Source organism: Rhinoderma darwinii, chromosome 4, assembly GCF_050947455.1.
Source record: "Rhinoderma darwinii isolate aRhiDar2 chromosome 4, aRhiDar2.hap1, whole genome shotgun sequence".
NCBI lineage: Eukaryota > Metazoa > Chordata > Amphibia > Anura > Rhinodermatidae > Rhinoderma > Rhinoderma darwinii.
The window spans coordinates 200,189,943-200,215,763 of record NC_134690.1 but is presented as its reverse complement, the minus strand read 5'-3'; the positions used below and the strand labels follow the sequence as shown (position 1 = coordinate 200,215,763).

Below are 25,821 nucleotides of genomic sequence, written 5' to 3'. Positions count from 1 at the left end.
TTCTGTGGGTCGATGCGATTACGGCGATACCATATGTTACATAGTTACATAGTTACATAGTTAGTACGGCTGAAAAAAGACACATGTCCATCAAGTTCAACCAAGGGAAGGGAAAAGGGAAGGAAAAATTTCTACACATAGTAGCTAATATTTTTTTGTTCTAGGAAATTATCTAACCCTTTTTTAAAGCCATCTACTGTCCCTGCTGTGACCAGCTCCTGCGGTAGGCTATTCCATAGATTCACAGTTCTCACTGTAAAGAAGCCTTGTCGCCTCTGCAGCTTGAACCTTTTTTTCTCCAGACGGAGGGAGTGCCCCCTTGTTTTTTGAGGGGGTTTTACAAGGAACATGATTTCACCATATGTTTTGTATGTGCCATTAATATATTTATATAAGTTAATCATGTCCCCCCTTAGTCGTCGTTTTTCAAGGCTAAATAGGTTTAATTCTTTCAATCTTTCCTCAACTTAAATTCTCCATGCCCCTAATTAGCTTCGTTGCTCTTTGTATTTTTTCCAACTCCAGGGCATCCTTTCTATGAACTGGAGCCCAAAACTGAACTGCATATTCTAGATGAGGCCTCACTAATGCTTTGTAAAGTGGTAATATTACATCCCTGTCCCGCGAGTCCATGCCTCTTTTAATACACGACAATATCCTGCTGGCCTTTGAAGCAGCTGATTGACACTGCATGCTGTTATTGAGTTTATGATTTACAAGTACACCCAGATCCTTCTCAACAAGTGAATCCGCCAGTGTAGCTCCCCCTAGGACATATGATGCATCCAGGTTGTTGGTACCCAGATGCATAACTTTACATTTATCTACATTAAACTTCATCTGCCAAGTGGACGCCCAAACACTTAGTTTGTTTAAATCTGCCTGTAATTCATGAACATCTTCCATAGTCTGAACTATATTACATAGCTTGGTGTCATCTGCAAAAATAGAAATAGTGCTATTAATCCCATCCTCTATATCATTAATAAATAAGTTGAATAATAGTGGTCCCAGCACTGAACCCTGGGGTACACCAGTTATAACCGGTGACCATTCAGAGAAGGAATCATTGACCACAACTCTCTGGATACGGTCCTTGAGCCAATTCTCAATCCAATTACAAACTATATTTTCTAAACCTATAGTCCTTAATTTACCCATTAGGCGTCTATGGGGGACAGTGTCAAATTCCTTTGCAAAGTCCAAAAACACTAAATCCACAGCGGCCCCTCTGTCTAGACTTCTGCTCACCTCGTCATAAAAACAGATTAGGTTAGTTTGACAACTTCTGTCCTTAGTAAAACCGTGCTGGCTGTCACTTATAATGCTATTTATTGTCACATAATCCTGTATATAGTCCCTCAAACATTTTCCCCACGATGGATGTTAAGCTTACTGGTCTATAATTACCTGGGGAAGACCTAGAGCCCTTTTTGAAAATAGGCACCACATTTGCGCTGCGCCAGTCCCTTGGCACTATACCAGTCACTAGAGATTCTTTGAATATTATGAAAAGGGGGACAGAAATAACTGAACTAAGCTCTTTAAGAATTCTAGGGTGTAACCCATCTGGTCCCGGGGCCTTGTGCACATTTATTTTATTTAATTTAGCTTGGACCATCTCTACATTCATCCAATTCAGTATATCAACTGATATATTAACAGCACTGGCACTGGCTACATCAGCTGCTCTTTCTTCTGTTGTATATACAGAGCTAAAGAACCCATTTAGTAACTCTGCCTTCTCTTGATCCCCTGTGATCAACTCCCCATTACCATTATCTAGGGGTCCTACATGTTCAGACCTGGGCTTTTTTGCATTTATATACTTGAAGAATTTTTTGGGATTTGTTTTACTATCCTTGGCCACCTGCCTTTCATTTTGTATTTTTGCTAATTTTATTACATTTTTACAGATTTTATTAAGCTCTTTATATTTTACAAAGGCTACAGCTGTACCCTCAGATTTGTATTTTTTAAATGCCCTTTTTTTGTCATGTATTGCCCCTTTCACAGAAGGTGTAAGCCATGTGGGGTTTAATTTGAGTCGTTTATACTTGTTACCTATAGGAATACATTTTGCACTATAATAACTCAAAGTAGATTTGAAAATCTCCCATTTATCATTTGTTCCATTATTTGACATTAGTTCTTCCCAGTCCATATCCTGAATTGCAGCCCTCATCCTGGGGAAATTGGCTTTCTTAAAATTAAGTGTTTTTGCCCTCCCAGCCTGCGTTTGTTTTTTACAGTATAGGTAAAATGTAACTATATTATGATCACCGTTACCGAGGTTTTCACGAACATTGACATTCCCAACAAGATCTGCATTATTAGAAATGACCAGATCCAATGGAGCTTCACCTCTAGTCGGGTCTTCCACAAACTGGCCCATAAAATTTTCCTGCAACAGGTTGAGGAAATGTCTCCCCTTTGCAGTTGAAGCCGAACCATGACACCAATTAATATCCCGGAAATTAAAATCTCCCATTATCACTACAGTACCCGCCTGTGCAGCCTGCTCCATCTGTTTATATAGCTGAACATCCATCTCCTCAGTTATATTGGGGGGTCTATAGATTACACCAAAAGTAATTTTTTCAGTGTTTACCTCCCTTTCTAGTTCCACCCACAAGGTTTCAACCTCCTCACAGTATTCACCCACTATTGTCTCTTTCACACTCGCCTTCATATCATTTCTCACATACAGACATACACCACCACCTTTCCTATTTGTCCTGTCTTTCCGAAAAAGTGTAAAACCCTGTAGATTTACAGCCCAGTCATGTGAAGAGTCCAGCCATGTTTCAGCAACACCAACTATATCTATATTTTCTTCCAGTATCAAGGCCTCCAGCTCCCCCATTTTGCTTGCTAGACTTCTGGCATTTGTGAACATACACTTTAACTTGCCTGTCAGTTTTTCACTTTTATTATCAGAAATGTGATTTGACATTAATCGGGCCTTTTTATTTACACTGATGTTTTGTAACGAAAGGATCTCCTTATCTTGTTGTCTAGTCCTCTCCCCACATTCTGTTTCTCCCCCCACCAATATAGTCTGACCCCTCTCTAACCTGGCTACCCCTTTTTTTTCTACATTGACCTCCCTCCTCAGCCCTAGTTTAAATACTCCGCCACCCCAGCTAGAATTCTCTCCCCCAGCACAGCGGACCCCCTTCCATTTAGGTGCAAATCATCTGCAGAATACAGTTTGTACCCCAATGAAAAGTCAGCCCAGTGCTCTAGGAACCAAAATCCTTCTCCTCTACACCAAGACTTCAGCCATGCATTTAACTCCCTGAGCTCCCGCTGTCTTTCCTGTGATGCGCATGGCACAGGCAGTATTCCTGAGAATACTACTTTGGAGGTCCTTCCCTTCAGCTTGTAGCCTAGTTCTTTAAAATTATTCTTAAGGCTCCTCCACCTACCATTTATTCTGTCGTTGGTACCGACATGGACCACGACAGCTGGATCATCACCAGCCCCTCCCAGCAATTTGTCCACCCGTTCCACCACATGCCGAACCCTGGCACCAGGGAGACAGCAAACCATTCGGTTGAGGTGGTCTTGGCGACAAATTATTCTATCCGTCTTCCTGATTATAGAATCCCCTACGACTATCAATTGTCTTGGCTTACCTGCATTACCATCCCGCCGACTACTAGCTGGGCTGTTCTCCCGGCTGTTAGGGAGATCAGTATCCACTAGGGCTGCCATTTCTGAGACTGACACCCTCACATCATCACCCAACTTGGCAATTTTGCCTGGAATGTCAGAAACCGGATCGGCCTTCCTTTTCTTTGACCCCTTTCTACTGCCCCTAACTACATTAACCCAGCTACTTACCTGATCCTGCTCACCCATGTCTTCACCCTCCAGTTGTAACCCACTAACTGCATGCTCCGTGAGCAGCAAGCTCAGCTCAAGATTGTCTATCCTCCTCAGTGTTGCATTCTGCTCCTCCAGATCTCTAATACGAGCTTCCAGGTGAACAACATGCTCACATCTGCCACAGAGATATTCACCCTGGAACTCCGGCTCCAGTCGTGCATACATATGGCAAACTGTGCACTGAAGAAAACCTCCAATCTTGCTATCCATTATCCAAGTTTCAAAAAAAACAGCGAACAGGTGTTAATCAAAAAGAAAAAGAAGTAGAAGAGCACTTACTGGGGCTTTAACTCCTCTTTTCAACTCCGGTTTTTGGAACTCCACTTGATCTACAAACCACTTGTTGTTTCAAGCCACAGAGCATGTATATAGGTTTTTTATGTTTTACAGTGTTTGCATGATAAAATCACGGTTTTAAAAAAATTATTTTGTTTTTGTGTCGCCAAATTCTAAGAGCCAAAATCTTTTCCATCAAGAGGGCTTGTTGTTTGCGGTACAAACTGTAGTTTTTATTGGTACCATTTTTGGGTACATGCGACTTTTTGATCCCTATTTGTGCAATTTTTTATAATAAGAAAGGACTTTATAAGGGAAAAAGGGCAATTTTTTTATTTTATTATTTTAAAATTGTACTTTTTCACTTTTTTTTGGTAACTTTTTTTTTTTTAGTCCCTCTAGGGACTTGGGAGATCCAACTGTTGGATCGTTGTTATAATACCCTGCAATACTTATGTATTGCAGGGTATTATACCTGACAGTTTCACACTGACAGGAGGCATATTAGGTCCTGCATCAGGCAGGACATAATCGCCTTCCATAGATGGCAGACTGGAAGCTTTTGTTAGGCAATCGTGTCGCGTCGTGCAGATGTTGCTATAATAACTTAAATGTGGCGGTCGCTATTGATCGCCGCATTTAAAGGGTTAATCGGCGGGGATCACGACTGTGATCTGACCCAATATTTTCCCCCAGTACTAAGGCTGCTAGTAGCAGCCTGTACTGGGAGATGCCGGGCTGCGGGGAGCACCTGTGTGCTCCGTTGGGAGTGAACATAGATTAACGGGCTGCGGGCACAAGGACCACTGCTGCAGCCCGTTAATCTACGTGGGGTGGTCGGGAAGGGGTTAAACTGTTAAGCGATCGCTGTTCCTGTTTGTTAGTCCCGTGTGTCAGCTGTGATACACAGCTGACACCCGCAACCTATGGAGCGGGCTCAGCGCGTGAGCCTGCTCCATACATTACCCCCGCAGCACGACGAGCTATTACATCGTGGTGCACGAAGGGGTTAATGCACAGCGGATGGTGCATAACGAAAATGACAATTGTTATGCCCAGTTTGTGCCACTAAAGAGAAATACCTCCCCCGGGTATGGCGATGCCATATATGTGGACGTAAACTGCTGTTTGGGCACGCTGTAGGGTTCAGAAGGGAGGAAGAGTCATATGACTTTTGGAGTGCACATTTAGCTTGGTAGTAGTTCGCTTTGGGGTTTTACTGGTATTTCAGTTTATAATGTGGGGGCATACGTAAGCTGGGCAGAGTACATCTGGGCATAATAAGAGGGTATAATAATGCGGTAAATAAATAATAATCCACAGATGTGTGGCCGGTGTCGCACTGATAAATGGTGCCGATTTTATCCGCTTTTGGAACGCTCTGCACATTTTGTGTCCCCATATTCTGAGAGCCAGAACTATTTAATTTTTTCTCCAATGGAGCTGTGCGAGGGCTTAGGCTGGGTTCACACGACCTATTTTCAGGCGTAAACGAGGTGTATTATGCCTCTATTTACGCCTGAAAATACGGCTCCAATACGTCGGCAAACATCTGCCCATTCATTTGAATGGGTTTGCCGACGTACTGTGCTGACGACCTGTAATTTACGCGTCGTCGTTTGACAGCTGTCAAACGACGACGCGTAAGATGACTGCCTCGTCAAAGAAGTGCAGGACACTTCTTTGGACGTTTTTGGAGCCGTTTTCTCATAAACTCCAATGAAAACAGCTCCAAAAATGGACGTAAAAAACGCCACGAAAACTCCACGAAAAACGCGAGTTGCTCAAAAAACGTCTGAAAATCAGGGGCTGTTTTCCCTTGAAAACAGCTCCGTATTTTCAGACGTTTTTGGTCACTACGTGTGCACATACCCTTATTTGTTGCGGGACAATCTGTAGTTTTCATTGGTCCCATTTTGGGGTACATGTGATTTTTTTCATCAGGTTTTTATTCCATATTTTGGCAAGCAAGGTGACCAAAAAACAGAAATTCTGAAGATTTTTGTTTTTTTGTTCACCGTGGGCTATAAATATCAATATAACTTTATTCTGCGGGTCGATACGATTACGGCAATACCATATGTATATACTTTGTTTTGAAGCATTTGGACAATAAATATTTTTTTAAAGAATTTATTTTTTTGTCACCATATTCTGAGAACCATAACTTTTTATTTTTCAGTCAAAAAAGCTGTGTAAAGGCTTGTTTTTGTGGGACGGGCTGTAGATTTTTAATGGTACTATTTTGGGTTACATGTCACTTTTTACTCTATGTTTTGGGAGGGGTGGTGACCAAAAAATAATGATTCTGTTTTTTTAGATATTTTTATTTTTTTTTTGCAGGGTTTACCATGCGGGAAAAACAACATTATAGTTTTATAGTCCGGGTCGTTACGAACGCGGTGATACCAAATACGAGTACTTTTTTTTTTAACTTTTTCATTTCTTTCCTATAATAAAAAAGACTAAGGCCCCATATGCACACAAATGTACTTTTGCGGCCGCAATTCACCCGCAGATTCTGCGGGTTAATTGCGGCCCCATTCATTTCACTGGGCCGATGCACACGACCATGGTTTCTACGGTCCGTGCATGGCCCAGGAGCCTTGACCGCAAAAAGATAGGACATGTCTTATTACGGACGTGTTTTGCGGTGAAGGCTCATAGAAATTAATGCACAAGGCCATGTGTACGGCCCGCGATTTGCGGGCGGCCCGTGGGTGACACTCCGTGGGTGACACTCCGCGGCCATCCGACCCAAAAATCACGGCAGTGCAAATGGCTATGGTCGTGTGCATGAGGCCTACAAGGCAGTTTTTTTAACTTATAACTTGTATACATTTTTTTCAAACTTTTTTTTGTCATGCAACACCTATGTAGTGTAATGTATTAGAGCTGTCAGTGTGACACTGACAGCAAGCCAATAGCACCTGCCGGAGGCGGGTTCTCATAGACTTTCGTACATAGCAGAACTGGAGGCCACTGTCGGGCCTCTGGTTGCCATGCCAATCATCGGCACACCCTGAAATCGCGTCATGTGGGTGCAGATCTGCTACATACCCCCGCGCTTTAACCCTCTCTCCCCTACACTCCCTGGTTTAACCCTTGCTTCCCCTGAGTTAACCCTTTACCAACCTGCACATCCCCTGGTACACATCCCTTGTTAACCCTTTCCCACCTGCCTGCACATTCCCATTGTTAACCCTTTACCTGACTTCCCTGGTAACCCTTTATCCTCCACCTCTATTGTTAACCCTTAGTGTACAGGAACAGTAAGGGTATGTTCACACGCAGTGTTTTCAGACGTAATTCGGGCGTTTTACGCCTTGAATTACGCCTGAAAAACCGCCCCTAATACGCCCACAAACATCTGCCCATTACTTGCAATGGGTTTTACGGTATTCTGTTCCCACGAAGTGTCATTTTACGCGTCGCTGTCAAAATACGGCGCGTAAAAAGACGCCCGCGAAAAAGAAGTGGATGTCAGTTCTTGGAGCCATTTTTCATTGACTCCATTGAAAAACAGCTCCAATAACGGCTGTAAAATACACTGCGAAAAGCGTGAGTTGCTACAAAAACGTCTGAAAATCAGGAGCTGTTTCCGCCTGAAAACAGCTCCGTATTTTCAGACGTTTTTGGTCACTGTGTGTGAACATACCCTTATTTAGGAGGGAGTGGGAAAGAAATAGTGAGCGTGTGAGTATTACAACGTAACTTACGTGTTTGTATTGTAACGCAACGTGTGTGTGTGTGTATATGTGTATATATATATATATATATATATATATATATATGTTTAGGCTGGTGGGTGGAGGTATAGATTAGGATTGTGATACCTTGTTTATATTGTGCCGTGTAGTGTCAGTGTATTCAATACATATTAAGTTATGTGCATTGTGATACACTGAGACTATACTGTGATTATTTACGGTGAACTGTGTTTGCCGTATTTTATCTAAGTGTGATTACCGTTTGTATTAATAAATATTACCTTTATTTACTTACAATAGTTTTCCCTTAGGCCCCATGCACACGAACGTAAAAACGCCCGTAATCACGGGCCGTAATTAGGATAGAGGATAGACCATTAATTTTTAGGGATTGGAAAATCCCTTCAAAGGGGTTTTCTCACTACCACATGCATCCCCTTTATCCACAGGATAGCGGATACATGTGTGATTGATGGGGGTCTGACCACTGGGATCCCCAGCGCTGAGAACGGGGGACCGAAATTCCCCTGAAGTGCTCCATGAGAATTCATGTTTATGGAGCTGCCGTCGCATACAAATGAATAAAGCGCTGGCCACTTCGGGGGACTTTCGGTCCCCAGTTCTCATCGCTGGAGGCCCCAGTGGTCGGACCCCCAGCTATCACAAATGCATCCCCTTTTCTGTGGATAGGAGTTACATGTGTTTGTGGGAAAACCCCTTTAATTTGTAATATATGACGTTTCACAAGTTCATTGATGTCTAGTTTCTATTGCGGCGCAGGGGAGAAGACAGGAGACTGCTGTAGGTATAAGATTTTTTTATTTTTCATATTACTAACTATTTTTTTGTTTTGCAGGTTCCGCTGAATTGTTTGGACTAAGTCGTAGATTTAGTGGACTACTTCATAGATTCGATGGGCTACTTAGATGATTTAAGTTTATAAAAAAATGGTCAAAGGTTTGTGTGTGGGGGGGGGGAAGTATTAATTTCAATAAAAAAAAGTATTTTCTTATGTCTCCCTGTGTTTTTTAATACTTTATTAGCACCTTAGTAATGGCAGTTGTCTGTTTGACAGCATCCATTACTAAGGCGGGGCTTAGTGTTAGCCAGTAAAAAAGGCTAGTACTAACCACTCACTACTACTCGGGTACCCACTGCTACCAGGAAGAGCCAGGTGGGATCCAGTACCCGACAATCTGTAGTGTGGTCGGGCACTGGGGCGGCCGCAGGCTGGTATTATAAGGCTGGAAAGGGTCAAAAACCGTGGTCCTTCCCACCCTTGTAATGCTAGGCTGCAGCTGCTTTATTGTATCTGGCTGGTTATAAAAAATGGGGGGACAACACATCGTTTTTTTGGGGGGGATAATGGAAAATGGGGGAAACCAGGTAGTTGTTTTTTTTTTTTGCGTGCTTACCACACCACCGTACATGAGGGGGCCCGTGCCGCCCGGCCCATAAATCTTATGGGCCGGACAGCGCAGGCCAAATCGGGCTCCATAACAGCCGCGGGCGAGGGTCCTTAAGGGAATGGTGGCCCTGGGCAATTGCCCCCCTCCTAACGCCGACCCTTCCTGTAGCCTAGTAAAATGGAAGAGTAGGGAGATAACTCCCTGCTCTGCCATAGTGTTCAACAGTATCTGCGTCTGCGGGCATATGGGGGGCCCTGGCGGCGGGCGGAATGGGCCCTCAAGCCACATAGCAGCCGCTATGGCTGCTACAGCGGTAGTTACGCCACTGGTCGGGGGTCTTCCCGGCGTAATCTTCAGACGGAAGCCCCTAAGGTGAAGTGAATAGGGCTTAACATCATCCTAAGGCTGGGTTCACACGACCTATTTTCAGACATAACGAGGCGTATTATGCCTCGTTTTACAACTGAAAATAAGGCTACAATACGTCGGCAAACATCTGCCCATTCATTTGAATGGGTTTGCCGAAGTACTGTGCAGACGACCTGTCATTTACGTGTCGTCGTTTGACAGCTGTCAAACGACGACGCGTAAAAATACAGCCTCGTCAAAAGAAGTGCAGGACACTTCTTTGGACGTTTTTGGAGCTGTTTTCTCATAGACTCCAATGAAAACAGCTCCAAAAACGGACATAAAAAACGCCGCGAAAAATGCAGCGAAAAACGCGAGTTGCTCAAAAAACGTCTGAAAAGCAGGGACTGTTTTCCCTTGAAAATAGCTATGTATTTTCAGACGTTTCTGGTCACTACGTGTGCACATACCCTAAGGGTATGTGCACACACACTAATTACGTCCGTAATTTACGGACGTATTTCGGCCGCAAGTTCCGGACCGAACTCAGTGCAGGGAGCCGGGCTCCTAGCATCATAGTTATGTACGACGCTAGGAGTCTCTGCCTCGCTGCCGGACAACTGTCCCGTACTGTAATCATGTTTTCAGTACAGGACAGTAGTTCCACGGAGAGGCAGGGACTCCTAGCATCGTACATAACTATGATGCTAGGAGCCCGGCTCCCTGCACTGTGTTCGGTCCACTACTTGCGGCCGAAATACGTCCGTAAACTACGGACGTAATTAGTGTGTGTGCACATGCCCTAAGGCTGAATGCACATGTTTCGTATTACGTGCGGTTTTGCGTACGGCAAAACCACAGCGTAATACAGTACCAGCATAAGCAATGAGATTCCAGGGAATCTCATGTCCATGCTGGAGGCAGTGCATATTTTCGAAATAGTGGCATGTCAATTTATCCCCAGGTATTCTGTTTGCGTATTCTATCTCGCTAGTTCTGGGGAAATACGCAGCAAATCCTGCAGCATGAAAATGGCGTGATTTAAGCAGCAAAACTTAAAAACCGCACACAAAAAAAGGCAGCTTCAGGTGCGTTATTGCTGGGCATTTCTTGTGGTTTCCTGTGGTTTTGCTGCATATTTTCCGCGGCAAAATACACAACGTGTGCATTCAGCCTAAAAGTGACACTGCAAAGATCACTTTTAACCCCTTCCCGCTGCAGCCACTTTTGACCTTCCTGACAGAGCCTTATTTTTCAAATCTAACATGTTTCACTTTATGTGGTAATAACTTTGGAATGCATTTATCCAAGCGATTCCGAGATTGTTTTCTCGCGACACCTTGGACTTTAAAGGGAACCTGTCACCAGCATTTCACCTATTGAACTTTACTTATCCCTCACTGGCCGTTGCTATCAAAAGTTCATTGCCGTTATCCTCTCTCCTAAACTCCTCCTCCAACTGTAAATAACGGTCCACAAAATTTTTTGATCGTAATAATCCAGTGTCGCTTTGTACGCACACACTAGAAGAGGACATCAATACACAAGCGCAGGATTTTGTGTGCTGGGGGAAGGCGAGGAGCTGTCAATCAAAAGTAAGGAGGCGGCATAAACTCAGAAAGACTTGAGGAATGAAGATATGACTCTTTTCAAATGAAGATATGACTCTTATGCTCATTAGCATACAGTGTGGGAACACTAAAAAACGAAATACTAAAGCTACAGAGCCGACTAAGAAGACAATTATAGGTTATATAGAAATGATTTTTCACCCACTACCACCAGGTATTGATGGTTTAATAGGTGAAATGCTGAGGACACGTTCCCTTTAAAGAGGCTCTGTCACCAGATTTTGCAACCCCTATCTCCTATTGCAGCAGATCGGCGCTGCAATGTAGATAACAGTAACGTTTTTTGTTTTTTTTTAAACGAGCATTTTTGGCCAAGTTATGACCATTTTTATATTTATGTAAATGAGGCTTTCTAAAGTACAACTGGGCGTGTTTAAAGTAAAAGTACAACTGGGCGTGTATTGTGTTCGTTACATCTGGGCGTGTTTACTTCTTTTACTAGCTGGGCGTTGTGTATAGAAGTATCATCCACTTCTCTTCACAACGCCCAGCTTCTGGCAGTGCAGACACAGCGTGTTCTCGAGAGATCACGCTCTGACGTCACTCACTTCCTGCCCCAGGTCCTGCATTGTGTCGGCCACATCGGCACCAGAGGCTACAGTTGATTCTGCAGCAGCATCAGCGTTTGCAGGTAAGTAGCTACATCGACTTACCTGCAAACGCCGATTTTAAAAACGGCACCCCTCAAAGTATTCAAAACAGCATTTAGAAAGTTTAACCCTTTAGGCGTTTCACAAGAATTAGGGTATGTTCACACGACCTATTTTCAGACGTAATGGAGCCATTTTACGCCTCGAATTACGCCTGAAAAGACGGCTCCAATACGTCGGCAAACATCTGCCGATTGCTTGCAATGGGTCTTACGATGTTCTGTGCAGACGAGCAGTAATTTTACGCGTCGCTGTCAAAAGAAGACGCGTAAAATTACGCACACGTGTAAAAGAAGTGCAGGACACTTCTTGGAACGTAATTGGAGCAGTTTTTCATAGACTCCATTGAAAAACAGCTCCAATTACGTCCGTAATGGACGCCGCACAAAACGCGTGGACTAGTAAAAACGTCTGAAATTCAGGAGCTGTTTTTGCCTGAAAACCTCTCCGTAATTTCAGACGTATTTTGCGTTGCCATGTGAACATACCCTTAAAGCAAAGTGGAGGTGAAATTTACAAATTATATTTTTTTTGCACAAATTCATAATTTTATTTTAAAAAAAAATCTGTAACAGAAGGTTTTCCCAGGGAAACACAACTGAATATTTATGGCCCGGATTCGGCAGTTTTTATAAATATGCCACATGTGGCCCTAGTGTGCTGAAGCACAGGAGTCAGCAGCAAAGGATAGCACTTTATGTTTTACAACTTTTGCACAATAAAATTACTTTTGTAAAAAGAATGCATTTTTTTTCTGTCGCCATGCTGTGAGAAACATAAAATTGTAATTTTTTTGTCGAGAGCTGTATGAGGGCTTGTTTTTTGCGGGATCAGCTATAGTTTTATAGGTATCATTTTTGGACACATGCAACTTTCTGATCACTTTTTATTCCACTTTTTGTAGAGCAAAGTGACTAAAATACCGAAATTCTGGCATTGTTTTTTTACATTTTTTTTACGCCATTCAATGCGTGGAATATCATATTTTTATAGTTCAGGCCGTTCACTGACAACAAGCCGATTAGGCTCCGCCTCCAGGCAGGGCCTAATCGGCTGCTGTGATGGCAGAGCGGGATGCCATTGTTAGGCCATAGCAGCAGTCGACAGCCCTGCAAACGCATTGCAGGGCTGCCGGTCTACTACCAAACTCTTAGGGTATGTGCACACGCTTCGCTTGCTTTTACGTCTGAAAAGACAGACTGTTTTCAGGAGAAAACAGCTGCCTCGTTTCACACGTAAAAGCTCCTCCTCGCATTATGCGAGGCGTCTGTGACGCTCGTAAATCTTGAGCTGCTCTTCATTGACTTCAATTAAGAACGGCTCAAATTACGTTGCAAAGAAGTGTCCTGCACTTCTTTGCCGAGGCAGTAAATTTACGCGTCATCGTTTGACAGCTGTCAAATGACGACGCGTAAATTACAGGTCGTCTGCACAGTACGTCGGCAAACCCATTCAAATGAATGGGCAGATGTTTGCCGACGTATTGTAGCCCTATTTTCAGACGTAAAACGAGGCATAATACGCCTGAAAATAGGTCGTGTGAACCCAGCCTTAAGATGCAGCAATCGCTGCATCTAAGGCCTCATGCACACGACCGTAAAAACTCCCGTTATTACGGGTCGTAATTACGACCCGTAATAACGGGCTCATAGACTTCTATTGGCCACGGGTACCTTCCCGTTTTCTTACGGGAAGGTGCCCGTGCCGTTGAAAAAGATAGAACATGTCCTATTTCAGGCCGTAATAACAGCACGGACAGCCCATAGAAGTCTATGGAGCTCCCGTAATGACGGGTGACTACATGTGTGCACCCGTCATTACGGCAGCGTTGCTAGGCGACATCAGTAAATAGTCACTGTCCAGGGTGCTGAAAGAGTTAACTGATCGGCAGTAACTCTTTCAGCACCCTGGACAGTGAATTCCGATCAGAATATAGAGCAACCTGTAAAAAAATAAAATAAAAGACGTTCATACTTACCTGCTTCCTCCAGTCCGGTCTCCCGGCCGTTGCCTTGGTGACGCGTCCCTCTCGACATCCAGCCCGACATCCCTGGATGACGTTTCAGCCCATGTGACCGCTGCAGCCATTCACAGGTCAATCACAGGCTGCAGCTGTCACATGGACTGCCGCGTCATCCAGGGATGTCGGGCTGGATGTGAAGAGAGGGACGCGTCACCAAGACAACGGCCGGTAAGTATGAATTTCTTTAACTTTTATTACAGAAAGGGCTGTCCCTTCTCTCTATCCTGCACTGATAGAGAGAAGGGGCTGCCGATTACTGCAGATCTATTTTGCAGCCAAAAACGTGCCCGTAAATACGGGTGGAATACGGGTGACACCGGACCCATATTTACGGGCACGGGTCCGTAAATACTGGTGCAAAACGGGCCGAATACGTGTGACACCGACGTCAGTATTTACGGGTGGGGAAAAATACGGTCTTGTGCATGAGGCCTAAGGGGTTAATGGCAGGGATCGGAGCTAGCTCCAGTTTCTGCCGTTACAGGTGGATGTCAGCTGTCGCATACAGCTGACATCCAGCGCTGAGGACGCCGGCTCCGCTCCTGAGCTGGCCCCGTATTGCCAGCGGCTACGGAAGCCTTTTAGGCCCTGCCTCCGGGCAGGGCCTGAACAGCTTCCATGCTAGGCAGACTGGGAGGCCAGTATTAGGCCTCCGGTTGACATTGCAGCCACCAGCAATCTCTTTACTGGGGTGCCGATGAACTGCAAACCCCTTAAATGCGGTGATTGCTTTTGACCGCCGCATTTAAGGGGTTAATGGCGGGGATTGAAGTTAATAGCAGTACCCACCATTACCCCAGGGTGTCAGCTGTAACATGCAGCCAACACCAGGGGATGATGACACAGAGTCAGCTTCTGAGCCCGTGTCATCCATTTGTCGTATGGATACGGCAAAATGCGGGAAGCACTAGCTTTCCACGACATGTCCATATGACAAATGTGGGGAAGGGGTTAAATTCTAATGCACTACTTGTGGGAAATAAATGTTTTTTCCCTCTCAATTATCGGTCTATTGAATGAAATAACTGGAAACAAGAGTGGATTGGATTCATGTGTGCATTAGGGCCTGTTCACAACAGCGTTGGCTTTCCGTTCAAGGGTTCCATCCGAGGTTTCCGTCATGCGCTATTGATTTCGTCGAAAAAACGGAAACCTGCCGTAACAGTGACAAACGGAAACCATTAGCAATGTTTCCGTCACCATGGATTATCAATGGTGATGCAAACGGAAGCTTAGGTTTCTTGTTTGACTTTCCAACGGAACCACTGAACGGAAATCCAACGCTAATGTGAACCGGCCCTTACTCATTAGATGCAAACAAAGGAAAAGCAAACATTATACACAAGTTAGAAAACGTAAAACAAAGACGATATAACCTGATCCATAATAGTTGTGCGATGCAGTTGTTTTTTTGTAAGTCTAGAGAACCGCAGTGAGTATATGCTCGTTATTTGAAGGAGGAGCTGGGCATGACTTGATGTGCTTGTGGGGAATATCAGGCGTGGCTTAAATATTTGGCGCAGTACATACGCCACTAATAACGTCCCTCTTTTCCAGATTCAATAGGTGGGAGGTTTGATACAGATCTGTGATGCGGTTATATGAGGGTCAATAGAACCGCAGTCTTGCCAGGACTTCCGACCGTAATACGGACACTAAAGTACGGCCGTCTGAATGAGGCGAAGGACATAATAGATGGGTTTCCATTCTCTATTGACCAGACAAGTCAATAAACGTCCCTAAGCATGGAAACCCATCTCAACTGGAAGGAAACGTGTGTGCAGCGTCACCTGGTGAAAAAAGACGCGCAGAGGGATGTTTTGTTTATCGTGTCTGCGCTACCTCAGCAAATTTCCCAAACTATAGAGCACCTAAATATGTTTGCACTGCTCTAGATTTCCATAAGTGGAAATGTCTAACAACATTAACACCCAATATCTATTCAAATACGTGCAAACTCTCACTCCACCAATATATCCTCACATGCAGCCATGACACCGTCAGAAAATACACTTTGGTTTGAGTCCCCAAATGTTTTCAGTCATTTAAAAATCAGTTACAAAATAGATAATTTAACATATCATGTATACGGCTCCATACACTACGTGCTACAGGAAGTGTGTATTGTACGTCGTATTATGTCGCTTCGTACAAGTCCTAGACGAAGACCAAATCATTTAGATTTAGTTTTAGTCTCTGCTGTAAAATGGCGGCCAGTACCTCAGAAATTTAGCGCGCTCGCCACCCGTTCAAAAATAAACAGCCAGCTTCACCGAGGGGCGGAGCAAGCGCCACGCTGCTAACGGCTGGCAAAAAGAACCGCCACGGCAAGTGATTGGCAGCAACTCGTTAACGCCTTAAAACCTCTCACTTGAACTATTGAAGCCAAGCCCCCCTACTGTCTATTGGTCGGATGTGAGGAGGAGGCGGAGACGCAAAAAAAAAGGTCGGCTGTAGTAAATCACCCACGACGTATCCGTGCGTGTCACGCCCATCTAAGGTCCGGCTGTAGGCGGTTTGCTCTGGTGGAGGGTGTGTCTTTTGGAATTTGTAAACTCGATTCCACCAATGAGGACGTTACAGTGAAGAGCGAACCAGGATTGGAGAGGGGTAGACTGTAGTTGTGCGGAAAGCGGTTGTAAGTCTCCAGTCACTGCGCTTCCTCCACAGCCATCAGTTTCCTCATCCAGCTCCAAGGCGAGGCCGTAACCCACAGATCACAATGCCCAAGAGAAAGGTGAGCGATTTCTATTGCACACGATGCAGTCCGGTACTCTGTCCTGTCCGTACTACTTGCTGGTTTCTCTACGGCGATTTTCCCGCTTTGTATGCGGGTGGGCTCCCTGCAGCCGCTTCGTACTGTCGCCAGATGTACGTGGGTTTACCAGTTTTACCCGCGTCTTCTCTATGCACTTAATAATTTTTATATATATATATAACCCCTACGGGGCTCCTATGTTGGGGTGGGGTCCGCTCTTTTCCAGATTTTTCCATTATTGGCTATGCTCAATGACGGCTCGTGGAAAGAGTGGAGAAGGGTGACGTCCATGTTTCTAGAGCTCGGATGACTGGTGTCACATCAGCATCGTGGAGACTGTAGGGCCTATGCCCGTAGTGTGCGGAGCCAGACTCCATTACCCTAACCGCCCACTGCTCTGTACACCCTTCATGTTACCCGCATTTTTGTACAGCCCATCCGTGTAAATGAACTCCCGTTTCTAGTGTGGTCGATGTGCCTGTCTTCAAGTACACGTTTATCTCCACTATCATGGCTGACCAGTCCTCTGGAGCTCTACAACTGACAAAATCTGAAAATGCCATAGGTGCCTAAAAGGAAAAATTGTAATATCGTCTAGTGAGTGATTATAACCATCTGTGTACTATTATACATATATGCTGCTCTTATGGCATCCGGTCCTGTATTTGGGAGGGAAAAATATATAGGGATCCTATAGCTCATATGGAGGTGTGAATGGAGCCTAAGCACTTGGGTCAGTATTTTTCATCCAAAACGCAAAAGTGCAAATCTTTTAATTTGTGTAGTTTTGGTTTGTAAATATTGGCGTGTGAAAGTAGCGCCGTTGTGTTGGGATACAAATGTTTTAACATTTTAATTAATAACAGAAATGGGTGACTAGTGGGCACTCGTTGTGTTACTGTATATTACAGTGCACATATAGGGGGTAATTTATCAACCTTTTCTACACCAGTTTTCTGGCGTAAAGTTTGCAAAGGGGCTGAAAATTCGCAAATTGTCGCCTTTGTGGAAAGGGGGTTTAGCAAAAAGGGGTGGGGCAACAGCGTCTCGCTACGTTTATAATTTACACTAGAATTGTAGTGGGAATCTATGCGTAGTTTTCACTCTGTAGGGTGTAGCAAGGTTGAGGCCCCCAGTGGACAATAAGAAAAAAAAAAAATAGCTCGGCTCTCCCTTTTTTTTTTTTTTTTTTTCCCCCCTCCCCTCCTGATCCCCTTGGCATGATGTGGCTCTTACAACAGCAGCATCAGGACCTTGTATGAGCTGTGCTGAGGGGAACCAAAGTGGGTAGTTTTGTTTGTTTTTTTAGTTTTGTGGCTGATGGGGAATGGTGGTGGCGGCGGCGCATGGCCGACCGAGAGATGCGATCCGTTTTATGAAGACGAGTTTACCTCATATTAAGAGTGGCGTATGAAACTAGTCTTAATAAATTTCCCTCCAAAATGCTCAATCACTCACTTACATCCTGTCAAGCTGAAAGTATTCAACACCCCTTAAAAACGGGCCACATGTATAGTTTTGAACTTGTCGTCCTATTATATGGATAGCTTATGTAGACTTAAGATCTATATCTTTGAAAAAAAATATATTCTATAATCTTCAACTTTATATTTAGAAAACATTAAATTGAAATCTTTCAGTCTGAGGGCACTTTAGTTATCTCATCTAGTGACTGTACTGTTGGCTTTTACTGTTCTTTTTCCCAGTTTGTGTCGGTAAGTAGCTTTTGGCACAACGTTTTCATTGTCTTATTTAAGTGGTCTTTGAAAATCGGACAATTTGGCATTGAGCAGTTGGCACGTGTGCTGGAGAAGAGATGAAACGTCCTCTTTTGTTAACCAGGCTCTTTGAGCCTCCGGGCATAACGGCTGTCGCCCCTTTACCAGTGTATTGAATTCTATCTATCTTCATAAAACTTCTTTTAAATAAATATTTTTAAACAGCTGAAAATCTCCCAATGTGAAATGTACCAATAGATATTTTTTTTTAAATAGGGTGATAAATAATAACTCACTCTGTACCGACAGGTATTAGAACAAATTTTGCCATGAAGTTTTGTCTGTATATACTGTAAGGGCTTGTCTACACACAATGGAATTGCTGATCAATTCTGTTGAAAGTACCAGACTTTCCGCTGCGGCAAAAACGCACCGTTTCCTGCTGTTTTTACGGCAGAATATGGTGCGTATTTTGCTGCGTTTTTCACGATGCAAGGAGTTGTCAATATCTGCTGCGGAAAGTGGACATGATGCGGTCCGAAAATTATGCACCGCCGGTCAATTTCTGCGTGGAATTTTTACGCAGTGTGGATACGACTTGTTCCACTATGCTGCTACTGTATTCCGCAATTCCGGATGTAAAAAAAGCCGCAATTCCGCAGCATGTGGACGAGCCCCTACACAGAGCACCACACATTGGCACATGTAGTACCTTCTTCTCTGTACTACGGACCCTTGGAGGTTGTGGGTGTGATAGATTGGAATTTAAAAATAGTTTTTAACCAGCTGTTTATGTAATTGATGGTTTGATTGATATTCACCTAAATTACCGTACATCATTAAAGTGTCCATAAGATATTTATTACCAATTTGGGGAAGGAAAAAAATTAGAATTGCACTAGTTGTAAGTTGGCCGTGACAGACAGTAATCAACTTAAATGTCCACTTTCAGGTATATTCCTTTTTACTCTTTTAAATAGTCCAGTTAAACAAAGGCTCCAGCTCTGGGCTTTTCTAGCTAGCCGAGTGATTGTTAGTTGTACACCATATACTTTTCATTGTTTTGTAGGAATGGAACGTTTTCAGCACATGCTTAAAAACGGCTGTTGGCACAGTCCTGAAACGTAGGGATCTTTAGCATCTGCTCTTCGCTTTTACAATTTGAGAACCATTTGAGGACCTCCAGAAATTCTTTGTGCATATATATATATATATTATATATATATTTAGTCAATGGTATTGTAGTGTTTAGAATTCATTCTGCTAGTGATTTATAAAACACAATGGGACAGATTTATTGATGCTGTCTTATGTTCTCTTCACATCACGTTTAGCATGTACGTCGCTGAAGCGGTGTACATAGGGCTCCATTAGCCTGACTGAAGCCAGAGACGTGTCCTTTTGGCCTCTGTCAGGCTGGTATACTTTATTTTTTTATTTTTCCCCAAGTATAGAATAGTGTTAGACATGATATACTATCCTGTGGGAGCCTGCAAAAAAAAAAAGTATACCGTGCATTTATTTATTTTTTAAACGTGGCACCCTATGGGTAAACTATGCCAATGTATGGCATACGGTTTACGTATGTTACAGGCTTTTCAATAGCATTTCTTGATGTGTATATATTAAACGGATATCAAATTAGTCTATGGGTGTCTGATGGATTGTCATAGTATGTGTTTAACTGATAAGTTATGAATTGGGGCCATGAGAGCATGACATATCTGTCTGACGTATAACATTATAGTCTATGGTGACAGATTCCACGGTTAAAACATTGGTTACAGCCTAAGTTTAAGATGGCGGGAGCTCTTCTGAGGCATACGTTTTCAAATGGCTCATGATAAAAGTTGCTAATGCTATGAGATGGGCACAAGCTTTACTCCACATGTAACCTGTTGTACATTTACTCCACTTCTATACAACACAATGCTGTTGCTGCTCGCCTGCGGACAACCGCTACGCTTCTGCCACTTCCTTGTAACGTTCTTTTGATAGATAAAATGAGTCTTGGGTCTCATTAGCAGCCTCAAAAATGGCACAAACTGATATATATGGCACATGCTACCTTTACAGGACCCTCTTGAGCAAGTTAACGCATTACCAAATCTGCCTTTATTGCTTAAAATTAAATGAGTTACAGCTTGAAGGAAAAAATCCTTGATTAAACGTGTAGTATTCCACGGTTAGTCTAAATAAAATGTTTGGCAAACTTGTGACATGTCAGAAGTTTGGATTGGTGGGCTCTGGGCACTGAGACCCCCTCCAAGCGATACAACGAAGCGGCAGAAGCGCTCAACCTCTTCGTTTCTCTTTGACTTTTTCCCGGTATCGGAGTATGGGCTCATAGACTTTCTATTGAGCCCGTGCACGGCTACATTGATCTCCAGAAAAGGCCAAACAGGAATGAAGCGGCTGAGCGCTTATACGAGCACTTCTTAGTTTCAGCTATTGGTGGGGGGGTCTCAGTGCTCCAACCACCAATCAAAGCTTCTGACGTGTCAGAAGTTTGTCAAATGTTTAGTTACACTTAAGCTGTTTGTCAGGGATGTCGGAGTTTCCAATAGGAAAGGGGTTATCTGCGATGGGACGACCATCTTAAAATTAAACCACAAATTATAATGTTAGGCCTCATTCACACGACAGGGTCCGAGTGTCGGCCGGGAAAATCAGCCATTTTTTTTTTTCCCCGGCCGGTTTGCATCCGTTCTGGGCCGTGTTGCCGTTTTTTACCGGCCGATTTGGACCCGATTTGCATCAGTTTTTTCCCCTGACCGTTTTTTAATCGGATGGATTTTTTTATGTTATCTTCACATTACTAATAACGTTCATTCTTTTACTTCATTAGTTTTCAACATTCTTTTGTATGTCCCCCTGGACAGAGCGCTTGATGTCTCTGTCCATATCTGGATAGGGACATCAGGGGCAACTCCTGAAGTGGAATCTCCATGTGGCCAGTGATTCCGCTTCAGGAGTTCCCCTGATGTCACTGTCCATATATGGACAGACATCAAGCGCCCTGTCCAGGAGCGGAATCCCCGAACACATGGGGATTCCGCTCCTTCAGGGAGCTAAAGTGGGGCTAGCACATAGCAGAGCGGGGAGATACCTCCCTGCTCTGCTATAGTGGCGTCGCTGCAATAGTAGCAGCAGCTGCTAGCGGCGCCATCGATGGTGTCACCGGGCCAGGGCGCTTTTAAAACAAGCATGGGAAGGGAGCCAGCGCAGCGCTCCCTTCCACCTGCTGTACACCCAGGCCCTGCCACACAGTGTATCTCCAGCGTAGCCATTCGTCCGAATGGCATCAACTCCTCCTCCTCACATGCACTCTGCGCTGTGAGGAGGAGGAGAGAGTGCGTGAGCGACGGTAGACCCGGCCATCACTCGGGACACATTCCGGTGATGGCCGTGTATTACCCGGCCGAAAATAGGGCATGTCTCATTTTTTTTACGGCCGGTTTTCCCGGCCCGTCAAAAAATCGGTCGTGTGGATAGCCCCATTAGGGGTCTATTGTTCCTAATGCAGCCGGGTGACGGCCGGTTTATGAACGGCCGTCACCCGGCCGGGAAACCCTGTCGTGTGAATTCCGCCTAAGTGATAGTCCATAATACGATATTTAGAGTTGTTTCATGTTTGGCTTTCTTGTTTTGCAGTCTCCAGAGGGTGCTGAAGCCAAGGATGCTGGCAAAGTAACTAAGCAAGAGGTATGTATGGTGTACGTTACCTGTGGCTTGGCTAATCATGTCTTCTACCTCTGTTTTCTCAGATACAGGTTGTTGTTGTTTTTTCCACAGATGGTGTTCTTCTTTTATCAATATTACCACTTTTCTTTAGCATGCATACTGATGTATACATTTTACTGAGTAATGTTTGGTTGTAACAATTGGTGTTCGTTTTATTTTGCTGTAAAATTTCTACCTATTTGTGAGATTTTAACTTTCGCTACTCTGTAACAAATGGGTTAATCTCCCTAACCTAAAATTAACTATACTGTTTGTTCTTCTAGCCAACCAGAAGATCAGCAAGATTGTCATCAGTAAGTATTTATCTGTAATATACTCTTACATTTTTGTATTTTGGAACTCTATTTGCCCTATAGAAGACATTGGAGGCACAAATATTGGCTGCATATTGTGAGGATTGGCTAGCAATATGTGACCGGGGGGGGGCGGGGCCTGAGCGGAGAGGAAGTAGTACAGCTCTTTCCTAGTGCCAATGCCCCTACATTCTAGCTATCAGACATTAATGGGTTATTCCCATGTTTGGCTGTTTCTATTTTGTGTAATTCTATAATTTTAAACTGAAGGGATAGGGATTTTATTTACTGTGATGGTTGTATAATGTACATTTTGCCTAAATATTTTCTCGCTTCTAGAAACCTGTCCCTTCCAAAACTGAAGCAAAACCCAAAAAAGTTGCAGCCAAGGTAAATCTCTTTATTCTGCTCTGTTTCTTAGTTGTTTTTATTTTCTATACCGTAATGTCCTGCAGGTACCACTTATTAACCTAAAATGAATACAGCACATAAAGACAAATGTCCATGGCACATACCAAACGATCAATGCTTCACTACATCCACAAACCGATATACAGCCAGCAGGTAAAGGTGATCAGCACTTAGTTAGGCCCCACGCACATCACCGTAAAATCACCTGTAATTTTTCAAGCCAAGTACACCTTAGCGTCAAAAAGTTCCAACCGAGAACTTCCATGGAAGCTATCCTCTTTTATGGTGGATAGTTTTCCTGAAATGTTTTTAGTGAAAACACTGGCACACATTTATTAAAGGGGTTTTCCTGTCAGGGACATTTGACATATCCACAGGATATTTTATAAATGTCAGATAGTTTGGGTCCTACCTCTGGGACACTCGCCTGTCTCTAGAACGGTGTCCCCTATACCCTGTTCTACCTCTCTGCTCCGTCTGACTCGTGTGATTTCCGACCATGAAGAAGGAAACTGCGCAGCTTGCATGCTACGCTGCTTCTGTAAGTGCCATTCACTATTATGGGAGTTATGAAATCAGCGTAGCTCAGCGAGTTATGCTGTTTTCGGAACTCACTACCATAAAGTCAGAACGTAGCCGGGAGGCAGTGGAAGCAGAAAAAGGTAAGTGTTTAGCGGGCCCCATTCTAGAGATGGGGCCTGCATTCTATCTGACGTTTATGACGCATCCTGTGGATATGCCATAAATGTCCTTGATAGGAAACCCCCTTTAAAGAGGCTCTGTCATTAGATTATAAGTGCCCTATCTCCTACATAATCTGATCGGCGCTGTAATTTAGATAACAGTGGTTTTTATTTTGAAAGGAGAATTTTAGAGCAAGTTATAAACCATTTTAGATTTATGCTAATTAGTTTCTTAATGACAAACTGGGCATGTTTTTACCAACTGGGCGTTGTAAAGAGGAGTGTATGATGCTTACCAATCCGTGACCAATCAGCGTCATACACTTCTCATTGTTCCAGCCCAGCTTCTTTCACTGCACAATCACACTGGGCTGGGACAATGAGAAGTGTATGACGCTGATTGGTCAGCGTCATACACTCCTCTGTACAACAGTTTGTTTTATGATGCATCTTTGTGTCTGGTGCAACTTTCACATTTTTAGTTAATTAAAAATTATTTTTACTTTTTGAGATATAGCTGCTTTGTATTCTGTAGGATCCAGCTGTTATTCATCATATCTAAGTTCATAACTTAGATGTGATAGATTACAGGTGGATCCGACCCACTGACACTGAACCAGTCAGTCCTGCGGACCTGACCGATTCAGTTCTTGGCAAACGATACAGCTGCTCTGTATACAGAAAACAAAGCAGCTGTATCTCAAAGTACATTTTTTTTTTTTTTTTTTTTTTTTTTTTTTTTTTTTTAAATAAACTCATTTCAAATTTGCACCAAACAGACATTTTTCTTTAGAAAAAAAACAACTTTCGAACATATGCATACACTTTAAACCTGTGTGAATTGTTTGTTTTTTGGGAGGATGTTTATTTATTTTTTTATTTGTCTTTTCCCATTGCTGTAAAGAAGGAGCCAGGAACAAAGGGTAACAAGGGTGCTAAAGGGAAGAAGGAAGAAAAACAAGAAGCTGGAAAGGAAGGTACTGCTCCATCTGAAAATGGTGAAAATAGAGCTGATGAGGTACAATTCACAGATTGAATCAATGGTGGTGTTTTTATACAGTCGTACAGCCATTGATTGCATGTTCATAATGCTTCTTTGTTGACCGAAATGTTATTACAGATTCGCGTCTCTCGCTCAACTGTTAATGTTTCCACATCCAGAGGTGCCATGCCCAGCACACTGTCAATAAAAGGGCAGATTGAAACAGTGAAAGTTAAGGGTACGGTAGATCATTATTTTTTTGTGTGCAGTACATAGAAAGCTAGTGGTGTGGTGCTTATTCTGTGTGGAAAATAGTGGAAGCTTTCAGGTAAGGCTTCTTGGGTCTGTGAATCTAACTTTGGTAAGTTAAACAAAAGTATTGGCATAAAACAGGTCTTCCCGCCTGTTCCATATTTTCTCCTACAGAAGTGCTTTTTATTTTTTTAAATTGGTATCAAAACACATCTAGTTGAGTAGATCAGGGTTGGGGTCTGCATCAACACTGTTAAAATTATTCTGATTGTTATACTTATCTTTTCATCTCATAGGCACAGAAAACTAAAGCATCGGGTGACAAGAGAGAATGAATTGATCATGGAAATTTTTCGTTGATTTTACGTACCTCTTGAAGAACTTTACGAAAAAACAATATTTTTCTCAAGTATTTTGTAAATGCTAATTTTTTTAGGACAACTGTAGTTTAACTTTTACATATATATAATGTACATGAACATTTTTCCTCTACATATTCATGCTTTGCTGATTTTGATTTTCTCCATTGTCTGCGAGTTTCAAAAAACATTTTAGCATTAGTGGGTATGTGTGAGGCTGTTTAACATATCTACTTCTATTGCTTTTAAGAAAACTAAAAAAAAAAAAATCTTGTGCATATAGTGTTGTTTTTTTTACTGTGCATTTATGAACTTTTCCATGCCATTTTTCTATAGCAATAATTAGTGGTGCTTTTGTACTTACAGTTTTGTGGTTTTGAAAATGACTAAATTGTTGTGACCATCTGCTGTTTTTATTTTATTTGTTTTTCATTTAAGGTAAAAATAAAAAGGTATCACCTTTTACTTCTGTTTTAAACAAGTTTTTAGTTTTTTTTATTATGCTTCTATTAGATATCTAAAGCGCCACTATACATTGATAGTGCTACTAGTAAGGCTTTTGGAATAAGATTAGTGGACACTTTACGTGTTTAAGAAAAAGTTTAACAGCTGAGTAACTGACAAAGGAGAATCAAGTAACAAACTAAGTAGTATCTGATAGCGTTCACTTATATGTTTTA

The 25,821-nt window shown here is 43.0% G+C and overlaps 1 protein-coding gene across 2 annotated transcripts; it reads left to right on the top strand.

Annotated features, from left to right (window-relative positions):
* Positions 1-16,387: 16,387 nt before the first annotated feature.
* HMGN3 (high mobility group nucleosomal binding domain 3) lies at positions 16,388-25,387 on the top strand. Of its 2 annotated transcripts, XM_075862054.1 has the most exons (7): positions 16,388-16,678; positions 22,072-22,122; positions 22,425-22,454; positions 22,794-22,844; positions 24,453-24,566; positions 24,669-24,768; positions 25,079-25,387. In XM_075862054.1, the coding sequence occupies exons 1-7, from the start codon at positions 16,664-16,666 to the stop codon at positions 25,090-25,092; spliced, it is 375 nt and encodes a 124-aa protein (XP_075718169.1). In that variant the 5' UTR covers positions 16,388-16,663; the 3' UTR covers positions 25,093-25,387. The 2 variants fall into 2 exon arrangements, with proteins under 2 accessions (XP_075718169.1, XP_075718170.1); XM_075862055.1 differs by lacking the exon at positions 24,669-24,768 and having other exon boundaries at positions 16,419-16,678.
* The last annotated feature ends 434 nt before the right edge of the window (positions 25,388-25,821 follow it).